Raw genomic sequence first — 19,771 nt, 5'->3', positions numbered from 1 at the left:
TCCCCCATAGGTCACACGAAGCAGAAAATGCATGCCCAATCTCCTGCCTGATTTGTATTGGTTCAGTGGAAATTTACTTTATATCTGGACTGAGTTCTTTTCTGCCAAGATGGGTAAGGCAACACTGTTTGTTTTCATACATAAAATAGTGTTTAAATTATATATTTTTGATTAAGTCTATACTAATTTGGGGACATGTCTTCTCTAATCCTGTCAATGAAAGAGGTCATCTTTGTAAGAGGACTTTTATTTCAAATGTTGTGTGGGTTCAACACACCAATGAGGGACTAAGCACCCTGCCTAGCTACCTTCGGGGTTATATAAATTCAAGAGTCCCAGCTGGGGAATCACACTCTTGATGAGATTACAGTGACTTTCTGGATCTCAGTGATGCTTGCAGGAAATCATTATCCTGAGTGACAGGAAAGCCAGATTCCCCAGGAAGAGAAGGGGGTGGAGAGGTAAAGAATAGAATTGAGTTGATCAGCATTGTTTAAGACAGCCTTCGCTGCTCCTGCAGGTGCAAACACTGACAAAAAACAGCCTGCTCCCAGGAGGACTGTGGAGAAACCTGCAGCCCTCAGTTCTCCTTCCGGTATTGCTGTAAAGCATGGTGTTCCAGAGAATTCATCCCTATGAAAGCCAGAGCCACATACCGAAGAACTTAAACTAATGAGCTTAAAGGGCTGGCTTCTGTTTCCCTCCTAAATAATTTTAAAAAGCAATGATACTTTCTTGAATAAAAGAATGATAGAACCCAAACCCAAGTACAGTTTACACTGACATTAAAAAATGAATACAAAAAATTATCAATCTGTCTCAGGCAATGGTATTATTTAAGTTCTGTTAAATCAGCAATGAAGATATAAATTAAACAACCTAAAATACACAAAACTACCAAAAGCTGCCACCTTAGAATTTGAGTATTTTTTTCTTTTTTTGTACCTGTTGAGCAGTCACGTGAACTGTGACATCTTCAGGTTGAGCCTGCATCTACACACTTTTGTTTAAAATATGGCAAGTCCAGAGGTGGCTGGGTGGCTCAGTCGGTTGAGCATATGACTTGATTTCAGCTCAAGTTATGATCCAAGGGCTGTGATTCCAGGGTCATGGGATTGAGCCCCACTGCAGGCCCCCCTCTGAGCACAGAGCCTGCTTAAGATTCTCTCTCTCTCTCTCTCTCTCTCTCTCTCTCTCTCTCTCTGCCCCTCTCCATTTGCTCTCCCTCTCTCTCTCTCTAAAAGTTTAAAATGAAAAAATAAAATAAAATATGGCAAGTCTAAAAAAATTCACCTCCTGAAAGCTGAAAATGGGATATCTATACCTTTTTTACAATATATAAAGTACAGCACTAAACAATACTCATCATTTTAATAAAGCTAGACATGAACTTTCAAAGGGCAAATTAAAGGCAACTTGATGTTGAAATTTACTTCAGAATGCATAAGGCTATAAATTGAGATAATAATTACGACATTTGAAAATTCTGTAACTAAAGTTAAATATATCTTTCTAATATTTATTCATATACTTTTGAATCCAAAAATCTCAGTGATTCACCTGGGTCTTCGGAATTCTGTGAAACAACAGGATGGTTCTAATACAATGATTTCCAACCTGGAGTGTTTGGGGCGACTGTTATTCCTCTACTGATCAGAAAATTATTTCTAGTTTTCCCATTTATTATTAATTAAAGAAATGGAAATCATCCGATCATTTTTCGATTCTCATATAATGATGTGAAGTATACTTTTTCCAACCAAAAGCAAAGCAATTTAGAACTGCAGTTAGCCAATACAGCCTCTTTTAAACTCTGCTGAAATAGTTTTCCTGTGAGGAATCCCCTATAAGTTTCTTAGACTCCAAGCGTCTAAGACCTTGAAACTGGGAACACTTCACAGCATTTGGCTCACCTTGTCACATAAGAACTTGACACCTTAATGAATCACTGAAATTTTGCAATAGAAAGTATGCAAGTATGACAAAAGATAATAGTAGGTACCAATGTTTGCCTTTAAATATTTGATTATATTTTGTTTCGGCTTCATATGAAACTTCAAAACTTTAGAGTATTTTGCGTTAAGAAAAGGAAAAGGATTCCTGATGGTGAAGAAAACTACATTTTTTTTTCTGATTTGGTTCACAAAGAATGCTAAAACATCAAGTTATATAGGTTCTCAATTTCTTTTACTGACAAAATTTCAAAACCTACTTGGAGAAGGGAAAATTGTATTCTATATACAATATTGTGGATGGGAATACACACAGTACATCGATAAAATTAATAATTATGACCTAAAATGATACCTAGAAAATGTTAGAGACATACCAAAAATTTTTTAGCAGAAATATTTTTCTACATCCTATTTATAATTAATATATTGTAGAAATCATAGACCAGTAACCCACTAACTTTGCTAGAACTTTTAGCAAGCACAAGTATAGCATAGGTCAGTAAATCTGAGAGAACAATTATTTTGTGATATATGATAATCTCACAGTCTAACAACTGTTATTACAATCATAAACAACTTTATTTGTTAACAATACCTCAATTAAAATATATAAATTAATATAAGTATAGCTTCTACTTTTTAGATTACACCTTTCTTTTTCTGTTCTATTGTAATATATATGCCTTATATACTATGTGATATATATCATATGTGTGATATGATATATGTATGATATCTATTTGTGATATATGCATGATAGCTATATATATCACATATGTGATATGCATCAGACTAACTTTCCTCATAATTCAGATTCATTTATCATATAACTGTATAATATATATATTATACTCACATTTTTGTATACTCACATTTTGTTTTGGCCATTATCCAGATGTTAACTAAAAATACTTATCAGTATTACCACTAACTGGAATATTAGGCCCCTTTCTAAATGAAAGAAAGAACCAAATGACTAACTGGATATGTTTTATGACCCACTTTTTTGGAGGCCTAAAATATGATTATAAGGAGAACTCAACTTTTTTGGTTTTCAAATTGACGTTTATGGCCAGGATTTCTCTGATTAATGGTGGAGAACTCGCAATGGTTTTTTCATTAGTATCCATTCTCTGCGGGCCATTGCTCCTACCACTCCTCCTGCTTTGTCAATATTGACAGTTCTTCCTCTTCCGCCTCCTCCTACACGAACACCACCACCCTCACCATCACCACTGTGATGGTTTTAGACTATGACAGCATGACGTTTTACAAGACAAACCTAGCTAACCTTTGTAGATGGAAAGCTTAGTTGTTATAGTATGTAATACAGATGCTAAAGTCACATCAATGTGGTGGTAGAGCCCGTTAGGAAAATAACTGCCTAAAGGAGAATGTGTGTCTAAAGAATAGGAGTGGGTTGGTAGGAAGGAAAGTAGCAGCTGAACGCCATGACTTGGACATGGGTCCCAAAGTGACAAAAAAGGCGCCCGCTTTTGGTCCTAGTATTTAATGCAACTACTTAAGTCTCTTGATAATGCTATGGAGGATTATATTTCAACTGATTTTGGTAAAAACACTTCAAGTCATATCTTTCTAATAAATAAGTAAGTTTATTGTGTTATAAATGAGTTGTTTAGTGATGAAAATGTTCTTGGACATATAAAAATAAACTGTAAGGGGATGGTACGCAGAAAGAAGAAAAAATTTCAATAGTCCACAAATTAAAAAGGTGTTTCTGAAAAACAATTATATACAGTATTTTTAACCCTATGTTAAAAGTTCTTAGAGGGAGTGTGAAAGGAAATTAAATGTAAAACAGATTAAAAAGCAAAAATTAGATTAATAACATCAATACTATAAAAATGATTAGAAATTATTCTACTTATATGTTCCATATGCTTAGATTTCACTTATGAATATATATACAAATACATGTGGTTATATGATAAATGAATCTTAATCTATCTACCTACCTACCTACCTATCTGACAGAGACAAAAGTTAGATAATTCTATGTCCCCTCAGAGTCACTCTACTAATCCTGTTTCATGCAGTGATACCTTTAGGTAAGATCATTGCTGATCAGCTATTGAAAAACGACCATCATTCTTTTCTTGATCAAGTTGTTGGACCATTTTGAAGATGTTGATTGATTTTAAAGTAGACAGTGAACTGTGGAAATATTCTTGTAAAATGGGAGGAAATAGGAAGCCACATTAAAAAATATGAAGAGGTGACTTTTTAAAACTATCAAAGCTATGATTTGGATAGTCTCTAACATGTATTCAAATGAAACACAATAGTTACACCAAACCTCTATAATTACAGTGCTTATCTTTGAATTATTATACATCTGAGAATTTGAGAAATATTTTTTTCTGTATTATATAAAAAGTGAAAATAACTTTAATAAAATTTTTTCTCGCTAGGCTAAGTTCCTTAGCATCTTGGATGTGGTCACTGGACTGCATCTGGTTTGGAATCCTCTATGACAAAATTCCAACCACTTCTATAGACCCAGCCCAAAAACAGAGAATGTTTTAGGTCCATGAATTACTTAGAGGAATTTAGAGTCAGTTCCAAATGTTTTGGTCATAAAGATGTTATCATCAAAATAATGTACTTGGTTAAAACCATATTTCTGAGAATAACATGCAGTTTTTGGTCTCTCTCCTTTTTTCTTTTTAAATAACAAAATTAAATGCCATATAGTCAGTAACTATTATAATTTAACTTTATCAAGTTATTACGTGTTTATCTAGCTCTTTAGAAATATATTTTGGTTAATGTCCCCCATTAAGAGAATATATACTCTTAAGCATTCTACACTACCATAATATCAGCAAATCTTGTGCTAGAGCAAGTCGTCAAATGTTTAGATTGAAATTTCTCCTCAGAGAGTTTCCATATATTACTTCTTTTTCTATGAATATCTTTTGCCCCATCTTTGTGCAAACATAGCCACCTTCACAAAGCTAACTAACCAGCAGAGTATATTAATAAGCCTAACTTTTTTTTCAAGCATAGAATTTATAAGATGTAGTGATTAATATTCTTTCTGCCACTTTTCTGGAGTCTTTTTTGCATGTACATTCTGTATTTTCCAGGAAGTTCTCTGTATAGCCACAAAAAACTACAGTTATTTTTGAAAAATGAGTTGTTTATAGATAGAGGATGGCCTCTGTCTCCCGGAACACTATTTTTCATTTTGAGCATTAGTTTTCTCACCTTGGCTTTGCTACATTTCTAACTGTAGACCTGAGTTAATTAATCTTCAAGAGAAATTAAAAGGAAAAAAAAACACAACACTAAACAAAACCTAGTTTCTGTGAAACTATTTTTTTCATTATGGTAAATGAAAAGAAACAATGCTGAGGGGTTCTAGAGGGTCTAAGCTCAGACTTACGGCATCTTTCCAGAAATTTTGAGACATTAACTATTTCTACCAATCTCTTCTTTAAACCAGACTCAAGAAGATGACCTTGAGCATGACAATCCTTTCTACCAATATGCTTCTTTCTGATTTCCCTTTAATCTGTAACACTACACTCTCCCTGCCCTTCCTCCCTCCCTCCCTCCCTCCCTCCTTTTCTTCCTTTACTTCTTTTTTATTCAGGTCGTACAAGAGTTTCCAGTACTCTGCAAAATACACTTGAAATAACAAGTCATACTGTAGATTCTCAGTATGTTCAAATGTTCAAGGCAAGTATTCTTTTTGTTTTCTTATTCCTTGACAAATTCTAGAACACTAAAGAAAACTTAATACTTCATCACATAATCACGTGAGGTAACCAAGCAGAGATCATAAACAGCAATTTGTATTTCTTATTTAAATCTGGGGAAGAACTAAACCAAGGATGAATCAAGGAATCCCAAGGCTTATACATAGATACGAGATTGCTTCCAGAGCGATTATATCATTTTAATTCAATTATATCATTTTAAATGTGTCCATTTCTTGGATTGAGAGTTGAGAATGAAGTAGGAAATTAAGTATCTTAGATGGAGGGCTGACTAAGATGTAGAGTTAGGGATTTCGATGGGTATTGTAAAAGGTAGAAATAAAGAAAATTCAAGGTCCTTAAGCAACTGTGTGTGTGTGTGTGTGTGTGTGTGTGTGTGTGTGTGTGTGTGTATGGACATATATGTATGTATATATCCACAGCACTTACCACAAACCTTAGAAAATAAGAGTTCCTACTTGAAGATTTGTTAAATTGAATTGAATTTATCAGGGGTTTTCTATGTGCTCAGTAACATACCATGTATTCAGGATTATACAGCATAGGTACAGACCTGCCTAGGAGAAGTAAAGACACACTATTTAAGAAGGACATTTAAATTTTACTCTTTATCTTGTTAACATTGTTCCATTTACAAATATAATTTCTTTCCTCACTACAGACTTGTTCAATAGTGTTGTTGCTGCCACTAAACTAGTGTTTTTCAAATTTTTTTGACTGCAACCAACACTTAGAGATACATTTTACATAGCAGCCTAGTACATGCATACACATACATTTATGTATACATACAAACTGAAACAGAAGTTTAACAATATGTACTCTTACTATATGTGCTGCACTCATATATTTTATGTTCCACTCTGTTCTGTTCTACTTTCTAAAAATCCTTGTGGTAAGCCAACACATGGACCACTAATGTTCTGTCACCTGCAGTTTGAAAAACACAGCTCTACGCCACACAAATAACATATTCATGTGAAGAGAATCACATGAGGAAAATCCAAAAACCACTCCACTTCATAAAGAATTTAATTCTCTACAGCAGACTTACACAAAAGATCTATATTTCTTTGGGGACGGAAAAGGCCAGTGTTCTCTATTTTGTTTTTCATGGATGAAAATTAGAACACACGAAATATTTAATGCTTACTAGAAGATTCCACATCTTTTCAATTTTCATCCATCTATATACAACTGAGAATTTTAGCTCTTTCCCTTATTCTTGACTCCACCAAAACCATCACTGGTCTCATCTTACCTACACACAAGAACATTTCCCATAGACAAATCTTTCACCAGCACAGTTATTTTTCTACCACCAATTCACCAACACTCGCAATCATCCTTTCTGCACAATTAAATGAATTAAATGTACACAGTCTATCTTTCTTTTAAAATGTATTCCACTTTTTTTCACTCTGTAAGGTTTTGAAGAAAATATACCTTCTCTGGAATTTGCCAGAATTGCTGAAATATACAGAAATGCCATAAGTCTTGGTGATGTATAAACATATACCCTTTTCCCCTCTCATCCTCTTAGATCATTATCCTTTTGATTCTATCAGTCATCCAGGTGTGTGTGTGTGTGTGCGTGTGTGTTTAATTTCTGACCAGGAAACTGCATTTTCAGCAGAGTTTTCACCAATTTGACACTTCTTCACGTTCTCAAGAATGTCCTCTAAAGTATGAATTTAGATGCAGAGGAGATCCAAATGGGACACCATTTTCCACCCATCTTGGAAGCATTCTCTTTTAGCTACACTTTGGAATTATTCTACCAAATGTTTCAAAGACATAAGTAAAAATAATAACATCAGCTATAACACAATCTGTTTTCCTTGTCTCTGATTCAGCTGCCACTCCACTGATCTTGAGCTTTAGCTCTGACTCCCAAACCAAATGTATTGAGTGAAGTCATAAAAATATTATATTCCCTCATTTTATAGCTTCCATTCTTTGCAAAACTTCTGTAACTGCTGAAGCAAAGCAGACATCCATATCCTGCCTTGACAAAGTTCCTTCTAGATACTGCATTGCATCCTGACTTGAATATTCCTTTCTACTTGGTTTTTAGTGCTTTCTGGGTTAGTATCACACCTGTCTTAGGGTTTATCACTATTTTCCCCCAGAAAACCATCAGCCTTCTCTATTACCGCTCACTAACTTTCTTTACCTCACAAATAGTCTCTCCTTATTAAGAAGAAAAAGGAAAGTTCTTCATAGTTACTTTACTTTTTATCTCAGAATGTATATCTGTTTTACGCTCCCCCCCACACACACCTATCTTTCAAAACAAAAGTAAGTAAAATTTTCCAATATTTATTAAATATGTTCTCCAACTAGAATTCACAAGCATTTAACCATTTCTTTTCACAATGATTTTCTTAAACTAATTCACATTTAGAATAACTCCCCATGTCTGCCAAATAAAGAAAAGAGTAACCAAACGAAGGTATTGAGTTAAAGGGAAACACACATACACTCTCCCCCACCCTCCGCCCCCATTAAAAGTTAGAGAAATTAATGGCAATGGTGTGCCTTTGGTGAGGAAGGAGGAAGCACACTAATGTGTTTAATTTGGCTCATCACATTGACTGACTTGACTGGGTGAGTTGTGCAGTTTTCCTGGGCATTTGACAATACAAGAACAAGGAAAACTTGTTTATCAGGTTTATCTCTTTCCAAGTGAAATCAAGCCAGTTATTTGGAGAACTGGATGATTAAAGCAAAAATCCAGAAAACACAAGCTACAACAGAGTTTATCTGGGCTTTAATTTCTGAAAACCCTAAGTAGCCTGCCTGTGTACCGAATTATCTGTAAACATAATTGTCTTATTCTCTACTTTTCATTGACGACTTTAAAATAGGAATGAGAAATTGCATAGCATCTTTCAGTATGCAGAGTATACAAACCTACATATAATATCAAAAAGTTGTAAGTTAGTGGGTATTATTATCCCCATTCTATAGATGAGGAAATAGAGTTCAGATAAGTTATGCTGATGTACCTGACATTTCAACTGTAAGTTACCCAATACTATGGGCTCTTCCCATAACGCATCATCTAAATGTGGCCACATGGCCCGAATATAATTTTCAATTATAAAAGAAATGAAAAGCCAAGAAACTAGTAGTATACTTTCCTAATATAATCTATATTTGGTTTTATATCAAAGAAATACATCTTGAATATTACTTCCTTAAAAAAGTAATTTTTGCTTTGCCATTTGCTTTAGAGTAAGTAATGTAATGTGAAATAAATGGATCAAATATTAAGAAAAGGAAAAACAGGACAAATTTAACAGGCTCGCTCTCATACCTGGCTTCAGATTCTTAGGCTGTTAAAACAAATTAAGGGAAAGCTCCGAAGTTTCACAGAGGAAAAAAAAATTCTCATAATGTTTTAGAGTAGAAGTTAACAAGCCTGCTGGGATCCTTTTAGCCCCTGCAGAGCTAAGTCTTCAACATTATTAAATGGCTGTCGCATCTGAAGTATGGTGCAACATAACTCAATAAACAACAGAAAACATATGATGCTGAATGGAGGGAGGCTTGTCGATTAACGTGCAGAATAATTCAATTTTAGGACAGGTGTTTGTATGTGACAGAACGAGATACGACTGAAAGATAGACCACCCTTGTGCCGCTCCCCCAAATATTTTGAAACTCATAAGGACAAGAGCATAATGCCAGATGAAAAACTATGTCAAGAATGAACAGAAGCACCACAAAGCAAGTGAAGGAATAAAATTACACATACGCAAAATCTTTAAAATTTACACTGATTACAATAAAAAGTATTCTTGAAAACAAATGTTTGTAAAAGATGGTATTTTCTCAAGTGTTCCACGTTCCCAACCAAGATCATCTACATTCTAATCAGTGACTGAAAATCCCACATAAAAATGGAAGAGTTTACCATTATTTTGGGTGCATTTTTGCCTTTTAATGACTAATCTAAAAATAAAGGAAAACTAAAAGAGATGTGAGCCCTTTATCCAATGTAGATATATACTTGGGCCATTCACTAAATCTTGAATTTAACCTACTAATTTGATTAGATATTTTTACATAATGAATGTAATAGTTTAATGTTTTGCATAATGTAAGAAAACATGTAAAAAATGGAAGCATTTACACTCTTGTGAAATTTACTGGACAGTAGGACATTTTGTTATGCTTTCTCAAAGCAAGATTAAAAGGTGAATTGTTTTCGGGTAAAAACGAACTATGCATTCAGACAATCTAACCAACTGAGTCTGAAGAGTTTGAACAGTTCTAAGTACCAACTATTTCAAAAGAGTTTTTAAAAACACATTTCGGCCTACGCAAGTAGTTTATATTACTTGTGAATCCAGAAGGAACATCCTACAGGGTTTCCAGGGTCACTCCCATATAGATCATCAGTCTCCAACCTGGCAAACTAGAGCAAATATGGATGGAATGCCCACCTGTTTGCCCTCATTTCCATTTTTAGTGGACAGACGATTTTTTTTTTAATTTACTCTGTTAATATCATTCTGTAAGTCTGGCTATACAAAACTCCTAACTATTCACCCAGGAAAACACCTGACTAAGGCTAACCAAAATATACAGCACTGTTTCTGTAATCAGCTCATCAAAAAGTTTAGGAATCAAGTAACTTTTGTTCATTTTCCTAATCAATAGATACACTCTTCATTCTTATTTAAAATGTCCAATATTTTTATCTGGTTAGTCTAAAATTTCTTGTCGTTTTTACTGATTTGTTCTAATTGGCTTTCTGGTTGCTTATTGGTTTGTATTTTGTTTGAGGACAGTTGAATTTCACCCAAACATTCCTACAGGATACCTTAAATATGAATTTTAATTATTTTTATTTTACTATTCCTAATTGCTATGCCAAAGATTGCTTAGAAGTTTCATGATATTTGGATGGGTGGGGGTATTATTTTCATTTAGGAATTATTGAAAATGTATGGTCCTTTTAAAAACAACTTTGGACCACCTTGCACTAAATCTAGTGATAGAAGGAAAATCGCACTGGACTTGTATTACAGTATGATGCCTTGACCACAAATCTAGTTGACTTTAGTCAAAGTTAAACTTTTCTGAACTTTTTTCTTATCACTTATTCAGGATTGTTTTCCTACATTATTTCTATATTACCCACCTGTTAATATCCTATCATTTTGTTTAAGTTGATTGAAAACTTTCCTCTTTCCCTTGATAGTTATATATTCGCATTTTGAGAGTAAAACAAAAATTTACGCTTTTATAAACTGGCATGTTTTTGATTTTTGAAACTAAAAATTGATAACTCATTTTTAAATTATGATATAAAATGACAAACTGGTGGATGTTTCACTTTAAGATAGGAAACATCCGTATTTACCTATAAATTTTTTATGTAAAAGTCACCAAACTTCAAAAACTTATTAAGATGGTCAATTATTTAACTAGACAGATGCTGAGTGTGAAGGACACCCTATTTTATACATGGTCTACAAATGAATTTCTTTGGGAAACAGGAACCATCTCCCTTGCAGACAATGCTTTGTCCAGAATTCTACAATTGTCATTTGGGTGGCTGGGGCTCTCAGAACTTAATAGCATATACAAAGAAACGTGTCCCTCCTCCCCTAAAACACTCCTCAAAACAATCAAGTTATCAAGTTTGGGGCAATATTTGGATGTTTTCCACCAAACTCCTGAGAAGCACAACCAAAACTGTTGGCCTGTATATTCAGCAGATAATTTTTTTAATCATAGAAAAGAGAAGAAAGTGATTGAAATTGTTCTTTTTCTTGAGTTTCTAGTTTCTCAGTCTCTTCCCTCGAAGGTACCCTTTTCAAGTCCCTTCTCCAGTTTGTGATGCCAGTGTGTAACTTAGAGCTGAGAGCCAAGGGTGGGGGCAGGGAAATCTCCTGAGGTGCTGCTTACTAATGTAATTCCATAAATCAGCTAATGGGAGAGAAACCAGATCTGTGTGGTCTCTAATGCTGTCCCACAGAGATCAATCATGTCACCTGAACAATGTTCAGGGACTAAGAGGCTGGGGTTGCCCAAGGGATGATTCTATCCCTTGAGTCAGATGAGGCTGAGATATTTTAAAAAGTTAGATCTTCATATCAGAAATGTAACTACTGTGAATCTGAAAACTGAAGGATTGATTACCTTTCCATGAGACAAAGTGCTATTATGTAACTTATTATCATAATGCATAATCACATGTTTATTAAAATCTCTCAATTTAATATTGATCATTTAGGATGCAAGTTTTTAAGGTAAGTTTTGTTGCAAAAAGGGCATATAGTATTTGTAATAACTGCTTTGAATAATTAGTGACAAGTTTTTAATACAGTAATTGACAAATGAACAGTGTTCTATGCAAATACACAGTATCATAGAAAAACTAAATTTGTTTTATGTGCATTGTTATCTTATGGAATATTATCAAGAGGGTGATTTTATAAACATATTTCCAAGGCATTAAGATGCTCTTAACATGAGATGAAGCAGGAAAATGTGAAAATAAGTTAGGTTGTTCTAAAAGGAATGCCAGAGAAGAGGCTTTAAAAAATGTGGGCAAGAATCCCAAAACATCCATGTGAATCTGTCTTAATTTCAGTTTACTCACCCTGAAAATCTGATTAAGCCTCCAGTCTTTGGGAGGAGAATAAGTCAATGGAAAGAAGGACTCATGAGGTTTGAAATGATAAATAAGAATAAAACTAATGATTATGATGCAATTATTAATTGGTGTCCATAATTTAAAGCCAACAAATATTAGCTGCTGAACTTAAACCTGAAGTCCACAGGTAATACCCATAATGAAACCCCAAATCATTATCCTCAGCCAGGGAGTCTATCCAATCTCTAAAACATCTCCACAGATGATGATAACTTACAGGAACCAAATTAGAGAGGGAAGCAGGTCAGCAGGGGACTTTTCACCCACCAGCAAACACTGCTCCAGCTTTGGTTCAGTCATGCAAACCCTGTCACTCTGACATGCATCCAGCTGGTTTCCTACAACCATAACTGTGTGGTTACACATGTGCTTAAGGCTGCCATTGCCTTTTTAAAATAAGCTAGATAGAGTCTTAGCCAATTAAAAAACAAAACAAAACCCCTCCCCCAAACTTTTTCTTTCTTCCAAATAGCATTCCACTAACAATCTTAGCCTTGAACCATGACCTTCTTGTAGGAAGGAGTATGTAGTTAGGAAAACATCTTCAGAGAGCTCTATGAAGACTGAAATTTGTTTCCCTTCTCACCCACACCCCATTTTCTGAAGATCAACAGAACTTTTGTGCACGTGGATTTAAAAGAAAAGGTAGTACTATGGGATCATCTGTGATCAAACTGTCTAAGGAATTTAAACATCACAACAAGTCTGTGGGAAAACTACCCAAATGAGAAAAAAATGGACATTTATGAAATTTGTCTAGACTGATAAATCAGCATAGAAACTTGTGCAGAAAACCTATTGATAGCCACATTAAGCTCCTTCAGAGAGGTTATTTACTAAGTAAATCAGAATTATTCAGTGGCCCTACCCACTGCATACTCTAAATTGGGATGCAGGCTGGGCCATGGGTCTAGCTGAAGGTGTAGCCTACTTGCAACATGAAATCTATTATGCTACATACTGTATAGCTAAAGAGGAAAAATAAAGCCATCTAGTCCTTATCAACTGGGCATTAACAGGAAATTTTATCATGAACTGAATTTTAATTCCCATAGGCCTTAGAGACTAGAGGTTAGTTGCAATAAATTAATCCAGAAAAACACAATTCAAAAACTAAAAACTAGTTTTTGCCACCTAAGAAAATAGATAGACCTGCATTTTTATAATTGCTATTATCTTTGTTTAAGCAGCGTTGCCAAAGGCAATGTAGTAAACCACTCTGAAGTAAAGTCAAACTCTTGACAAAGAGATGGATTCTCTTATAAGGAGGGATAAGTGCAATGTTTTGATGGACCTGATCACAATCAATAATGACAGCAATACAACACTGTGGTTTTTTTTGGAATCCCAAAGTGCCATTTGCTTTGTATATTAATAAAACTTAAAAAAAAAATCTGTATCTTATTTGTGTTCAAACCTGCAACAGAATTCTTTAACTTTCCTCTTTTAACCTTTTAAAGAGGTTCTCCTTCATGGAGAAAACTCCTTGAAGCAGTGCTCGCAATTTTTGAAAAGAATGTGCAAGTGCCCTCTGATAATAACTTGTGAGAGCCAGTCTCACTCTATAATCTGACCCATAGAACATTCCCAAATGCTAAACCCACTATCTACATTCTCAAGTATATATGAACATCCTGCCATCTACTCTGCAAATTTTATCAAGGGACTAAATACGATTACTTTTCCATATTTCTTTGTTAAACATTCCACTAAAACCATTTACCTATGATTGTACATTTTTTCCCTTTTTGTTTTGATCAAGTTACCATATGAAATTTCCACCAGACACATCACTCCTTGTATTTAACATAATTAAAAGCCTAATTTAACAATTACTTTAGTGGTAATCAGTACATGCCTGTTGTAAGGTCATATAGGAAAAAGAAACTATTATTGACCATCTTGGGTATCAGTCGAAACTGTGCTTGGTGTATAGAACAATTTTGTGACCACAAAAATGGTTACTTTGTCAGATGCAGAGCCCAAAGGAAATATACTTTGGTAACCAAATTTTTTTGGAATCATTTGTTTCTGAAACTACGTGAAACAATTCTTAAATAGAATTACCATCACCTGCCCGAACTGAACTAATTTCGTCCCTTTATTCTTAGACACATCCTTCTTAAAAATTGCAGGTGGTGTTCAGCTTTCCATATTATTTCTGCTTTCTCAAAAAAAAAAAAAAAACACCAGATATGCAGAAAATGGAAAATAGAAACGTTTTTTATCACGGTAGAGAGGAAAAAAAAAACTATTCTAGAAGGGGGTAGAACACCCTTTTGAAAGCATGTATTTCAGCTTCAATGATCACTCCGATTGTGTTTTAATGGAACTATAGGCTTTTGTGCCACAAACTGTGCCCTCACTTTATAACTGGGCCACTAAGAAGTCTCCCTTAGCCTATAAAAGTATATAAAACGCGAAGTGTCCAATCCTTTGGGCAGAGATGCTTTTAAAACTAATACTAAGAGGGAGGGGGGCATTTTTGACCATACTGAATGTGAAACTTCTGATTTTTTTTAACCAATTACATTAGTTTACCACCACAGATAAAAAGGAGGGGCGCACCCCCCCCCCATCTGGAGGCCAGTTCCACGCGAAGTGCAGCTGGGGAGGGTGGTGGAGAGGCCGTGCCCTCGCAACCACCTGCGACTGTATCTTACAACCTGAAGGAAGCTTCAGGAAAGGGGTACTGCATCTTCAAGCCAGACAAGAAGCCCTGAAGGGGAGAAGAGAGGGGAGTGAGGAGGGAAGGGGGGAGACTGGGAAACAAGAAATCATCTCCTCTGACCTCTAGTGAAGTGCCAGGTTTTTTCTTTAGCTCTTCACATTTTCTAAATTTGCAGATCTGGTGTCCCGTTTTGCGGTTCCTGCAACTGCTGCAGACGCCACAGTTGATGAGCCTCTTGCAGGGCACGCAGACCCCACACCTTTTCCTCTTCTTCTTGGCCGGGTTGGCTCCGCTAGCTCCCCCTGAGGAGGACGAGGAGGAGGAGGAATGATTCTGCGGGCAGTCTGCCAGATTGGCAATTTGAAACGCACTGTCTGTGACGGCTGCTGAGGCTGCTGCGGGGGAGTGAAGGGCTGTCATGACGATGACCCCTGGAGGTAATGAGATGCCCCCTAAAGCCGGGATAGCGGAAAAAGTCCCCACGCGCTCGGGGAGATTCATTATCTCTGCTTCAGCAGCGCCGCATTTGAGCTTGTTCATGCATTCCCCCGCCAAAGGTCTGCAGTGTTCAGGGGATAAGGTGGAGAGGAAATTAGTATTTGCCATTTGCAACGACGGCTCTGGCGGGCAGCCAGCTTTCCCCAGCCTCTGGGAGTCGTTTCGGTGGTGCATGCTGGTCCTGCTGCCGCCGCCGCCGCCACCGCCGCCGCCGCCGCCGCCGCCGCCACCGCCACCGCCGGCGGGGAGGATTGCCGAGGAGGAGGCGGAGGAGGAGGCGGCGGCGGAGGAGGATTTCCTGCCGCCCCCGCCGCCCCCGCCACCGCCCCCGCCGCCCCCGCCGCCGCCGCCGCCCCCGCCGCCGCCCCCGCCCCCGCCGCTGCCCCAGAGCATGGCGGTGGCGGCGGCGGCGGTGGCCGCGTTGTCGCAGTTCCAGGGGGACATGCCGATGCGCGCGGCGGCCGCGGCGGCGGCGGCGCTGCTGGGGAAGATGGGGGTGGTGATGCGCGCGATCTTGGCCGCCTGCGGGAAGGCGCCCCCGTTGGTCTTGTAGAAGGAGGTGGCAAAGGAGCGGTAGCGCTCCATCTCCGAGTTGTAATCCACAAGGCTGTTCAGGGCCCCCTCGGGCAGGTGGCTTTCCTTGGGCAAGCCCGGGGCCTCCGGGCTCGGCCCGGGCTCCACGCAGACATTGGTGTTCATGGTGCAGGGGGGGAAGAAGGGGTGCAGGGTGGAAGTGGGGACCGCCTGGTCCGACACCTGGGTGGGAAAGGGGGGGAGGTGGGGGGGAGGGAAGGGGGTGATGGTGGTGTCGGGGTGGGGGCCGAGGCGGGAGGGGAAAGTGGGTCCGGATGGGGAGAGCAAGGTGAGGACTGCTTTATTCCTCTCTGGGGCGCATTTCCACAGACGGTGAATTCCCAGGCAGCGTCTTCCTTAGCATTATCCTCCAACTGTTACAACTAAAATAAAGAAAGTCATTCCAACGAGCTGCACGAGGAAAAAGATTAAAAATAAATAAACAGCCTCCCTCACCACCCCACCGCAGACACTGGGAGCTCCCGCATTCTTCGTCAGGTCGTTTGCATGACAATCATCAAGACGTGACCCCCCGATTCCCGCCCACCCCCCCCACACGCTCCCAACCCACTCCCTCCCACCCCACAGCACACCGCAGCTCCTCCCCCCTATTCTCATAACCCTCCAGAGAAAATGTATTAATAGCCAGGATACCCAGGGAAAGAGGAAAGACGGGGGGTGACAAATGCCGAGGCAAAAGGGCAATTGGAGTGCTAAAGACATGCAAATCAGGGGTGGGAGGGCGATACTACCTATAAGCAGAGGGCATTTAAACATTATGAAATGTGTGAACAAGTGCTGCCTGGGCATGCAAATGCTGTAAAGTAGAAAACAGCAATGGCCCTATGAGGAAAATGAACAGGAAATTAGCAAATGAAGTACTGAGAAAGTCTACAATACATCCGAGTATAAACTGTAAGCAAACACAATACAACTGAGAGCTGAGAGACTGCCCACATACAATCCGAACTAAAGAGGCAGGGAAAAAAGAACTACCAGCTGCCACAGTGTCCTTCTGTGTCTGCGGTCATTAGTTTGAATCCCAGCACAGCTGGCTCTGTTAGGGTCTTAATTCAATGGACCAAGGACAGGTCTCAATTGTACAAGCCATTTGGTGGTGGGGCTTGGTGGGGGTAAGAGGGTGGTGTTCTACTTGTTTAAAAGAAAGAAAGAACGAAAGAAAGAAAAGAAAGATGGACTAGATACAAATTTTTAAAAATAATACAAACAATGTCACAGGTTTTAAACCAAGTGCCTGCAGCCTCTGTAAGAATATTCCCAATAATTCCAAATGGAGACTCCTGTCTCTTCCCAAGACAAGAGGAAAGCATGGGACTTTTTTTTTTTTTTTAAAGAATCTCTCATACTCACTGCTTTTTACATTGAGTAAAAGATGGGGGGGAGGAAGGGAGATCTCTTAAGGTGGTGTTTACCTGAAGAAATAACCTTTAAAAAGATTTTTTTTCTTTTGCTCTTTTTAAAAGGAAAGTTTAATGTTAACTGGGTATTTGCATTCATCTCTTTGCTTATAGGCCATTATTATGCTTTAGGAAGAGATATTTTAGTTGTTTATCACAGAGGAAGAGGTACATCTCAGCCCTTTAAGAAGTAATGCAAAGACATAAAGTGTATATTAACCTAAAAAACCCAGTTTCTTTGTTTCCAGATTTTGGGGGGGGGAGCAGAATATCTTTTGGTGACATCTTCTGAAGCCCACATATTGGCCTGGAATGTGGAGTTCAGGGAATTCTAAATGGGGGCCCAGTAGTCTCAAATATTCAGTTCAAAATGGATATCAATTATAGTAATTATGGTTATAATTAGATTAATGAACCATTTATGCCCAAACTCCAAGTGCAAAAACTTCAAGACCTGCTGATGAGGTGCCCTAAAAAGAGGGGTTTACGTAAACAAATCCCTATTAGGCAAAGTAAATCAAGATAAGGAACCTCACCCCAGGCTGGATTAGAAGCTAGCAGGCATCTTTCAATCACAGCAAAAGCCCCTAATCACTCAGGAACCACCTCTGTGGTTTCGCATTAGGGAAAACTGCTCCCTTCAGAGGTCTGATGGCAATACAAAGGGTGCCCCCCAAATGCTCCTGGCTAAATATTCTTGATGCTTGAAAGGGGGTAGGGGAAGACACAGCAAGATGATGCATATAGCTTCAGTTTCTGCGAATCACATTGTAACTGCAAGACCATAATAACTGCTACTCAGTAAAAACTAGTTATGCCAACCATGCATTAGCTATCACATTGAGTGGAGGGAAAAAATTCAGTATTTTAGTCTTTTGACCTTGTTCCAAATAAAGAAATAATTTAATGTCCCTTTTCCAGAGTATTAGAGGGCTGTTTCCAAACACAAGCTTTCCTTGCTTTTCCTATTGCCATCACCTCCCCCTCCCTCCCTCAAGGTTTAATGCCACCAGAAACTGTAGAAAATGATTGTGCCCAGTATCCAGGTCATTATTGTTTAATCAATGCATCTCTGGAGCATGAAAAAGGTACCTAAGCCACAGCTATTGTTTGGATTTTCTTTAAAAAACAAAATAAAACACACACAAATAACTATAGTCCTATTCCAAAGCTAAATTAGACAACCGTACTTCATGATCCTGTTTTGCCTTTAAACAATGTGACTGTCCATGCCTAATATTGTATGTCTGGTCTACCAGAGACATAGAGATCAAAGGTCATATTTAACATTCAGGAGGAGGGGCGGGTGCAGATTAATTAATAAATTAATACAGCGACGCCTTTTATTGCTGGACTCCAGCATTAATAATCTACTTTTACAATCCCAACGGACAGCAAACATTTAAGAGAAAAAAAGCCAGAGAAAGAGAAAGAACAATCACTTACCAGTCTCTTTTTATTTGGGGAGCCTTAGAATTTGCAGACGCTGCTAGTCTGCCTTTAATTAGTTGCACATCACCCCCTAACACAAAGAAACACAAATCCAGATGTGTCTTGGCAGCTCCCAATTACAACTTTAATACTTGTAAACAAACTGTTGGGGGGGGGGGGATAAATAAATATGCGGATCAAAAAAAAAATACCTGTAAATGGCTTTTTTTTTTCTTGTTGCAGAGAGAAGGAGGAGGAGATGGTGTTAGTGGTGGGGGTGGAAGGAGGAGGAGGTGGGGGGAGAGGAAAGAGCCGAGTGTGAGTGTATGTGTGAGAGCGCGGGGCTGTTCTCGGTGGTCTCTCCTCTCCCAGCGCGTTGCTCTCCGTCCGTCTCCAGTCGCTGTGTGCGAGGGAGGGAGGGAGCCGGGGAGCCTCTCTCTCTCCCCTCTCTCTCTCTCTCCCTCTCTCTCACCCTCCCCCCTTCCCTCTCTGTTTGTGTGTGTGCGTGTGTGTGGTTGCTGGGGGAGGGGAGCGCGAGAGAAAGGCGAGGGAGGAGGTGTGGAGGCTGGGGGCGGGGGCGGGAGCGGGGGGGTGATTGGCGCCGAGGTGAGGAGGACGCAGGGACGTGGACACCTACTGATGATTGGCTGCAAATTACACGGGGAACAAGAGGCGCACGCGGGCCGGCGCTCCCCTTCACAAATCCTCTCCTCGGCGGAGGAGCCACGTTTCCCTGCTCGCCTGCCGTTCGCCCTCCCTCCCGGCGCCCGGCTCTCCGGCTCAGACGCCCAGCACCGAGGGCC

The 19,771-nt window shown here is 38.6% G+C and overlaps 1 protein-coding gene across 4 annotated transcripts in view; it reads right to left on the bottom strand.

Moving 5' to 3' along the window:
- CXXC4 (CXXC finger protein 4) overlaps window positions 1-19,497 on the bottom strand; it is a 29,748-nt gene extending 10,251 nt beyond the window's left edge. For 2 of the 4 annotated variants that reach the window (XM_045056039.1, XR_006596900.1), the window contains exons 1-3: window positions 19,181-19,497; window positions 18,984-19,059; window positions 15,169-16,502 (exon numbers count right to left, since the gene is read on the bottom strand). In XM_045056039.1, coding sequence (XP_044911974.1) covers window positions 15,169-16,245 — 1,077 coding nt within the window. In that variant the 5' untranslated portion in view covers window positions 16,246-16,502; window positions 18,984-19,059; window positions 19,181-19,497. Of the gene's footprint in view, window positions 1-15,168; window positions 16,503-18,983; window positions 19,151-19,180 lie in introns of those variants that run through there. The other 2 variants (XM_045056041.1, XM_045056040.1) reach the window with 2 other exon arrangements.
- Between the last annotated feature and the right edge of the window lie 274 nt (window positions 19,498-19,771).

Source organism: Felis catus, chromosome B1 (assembly GCF_018350175.1).
Source record: "Felis catus isolate Fca126 chromosome B1, F.catus_Fca126_mat1.0, whole genome shotgun sequence".
In the NCBI taxonomy this organism is placed as follows: Eukaryota; Metazoa; Chordata; class Mammalia; order Carnivora; family Felidae; genus Felis; species Felis catus.
The sequence above is the reverse complement of the archived record's forward strand: the minus strand, read 5'-3'. Positions and strand labels throughout refer to the sequence as shown.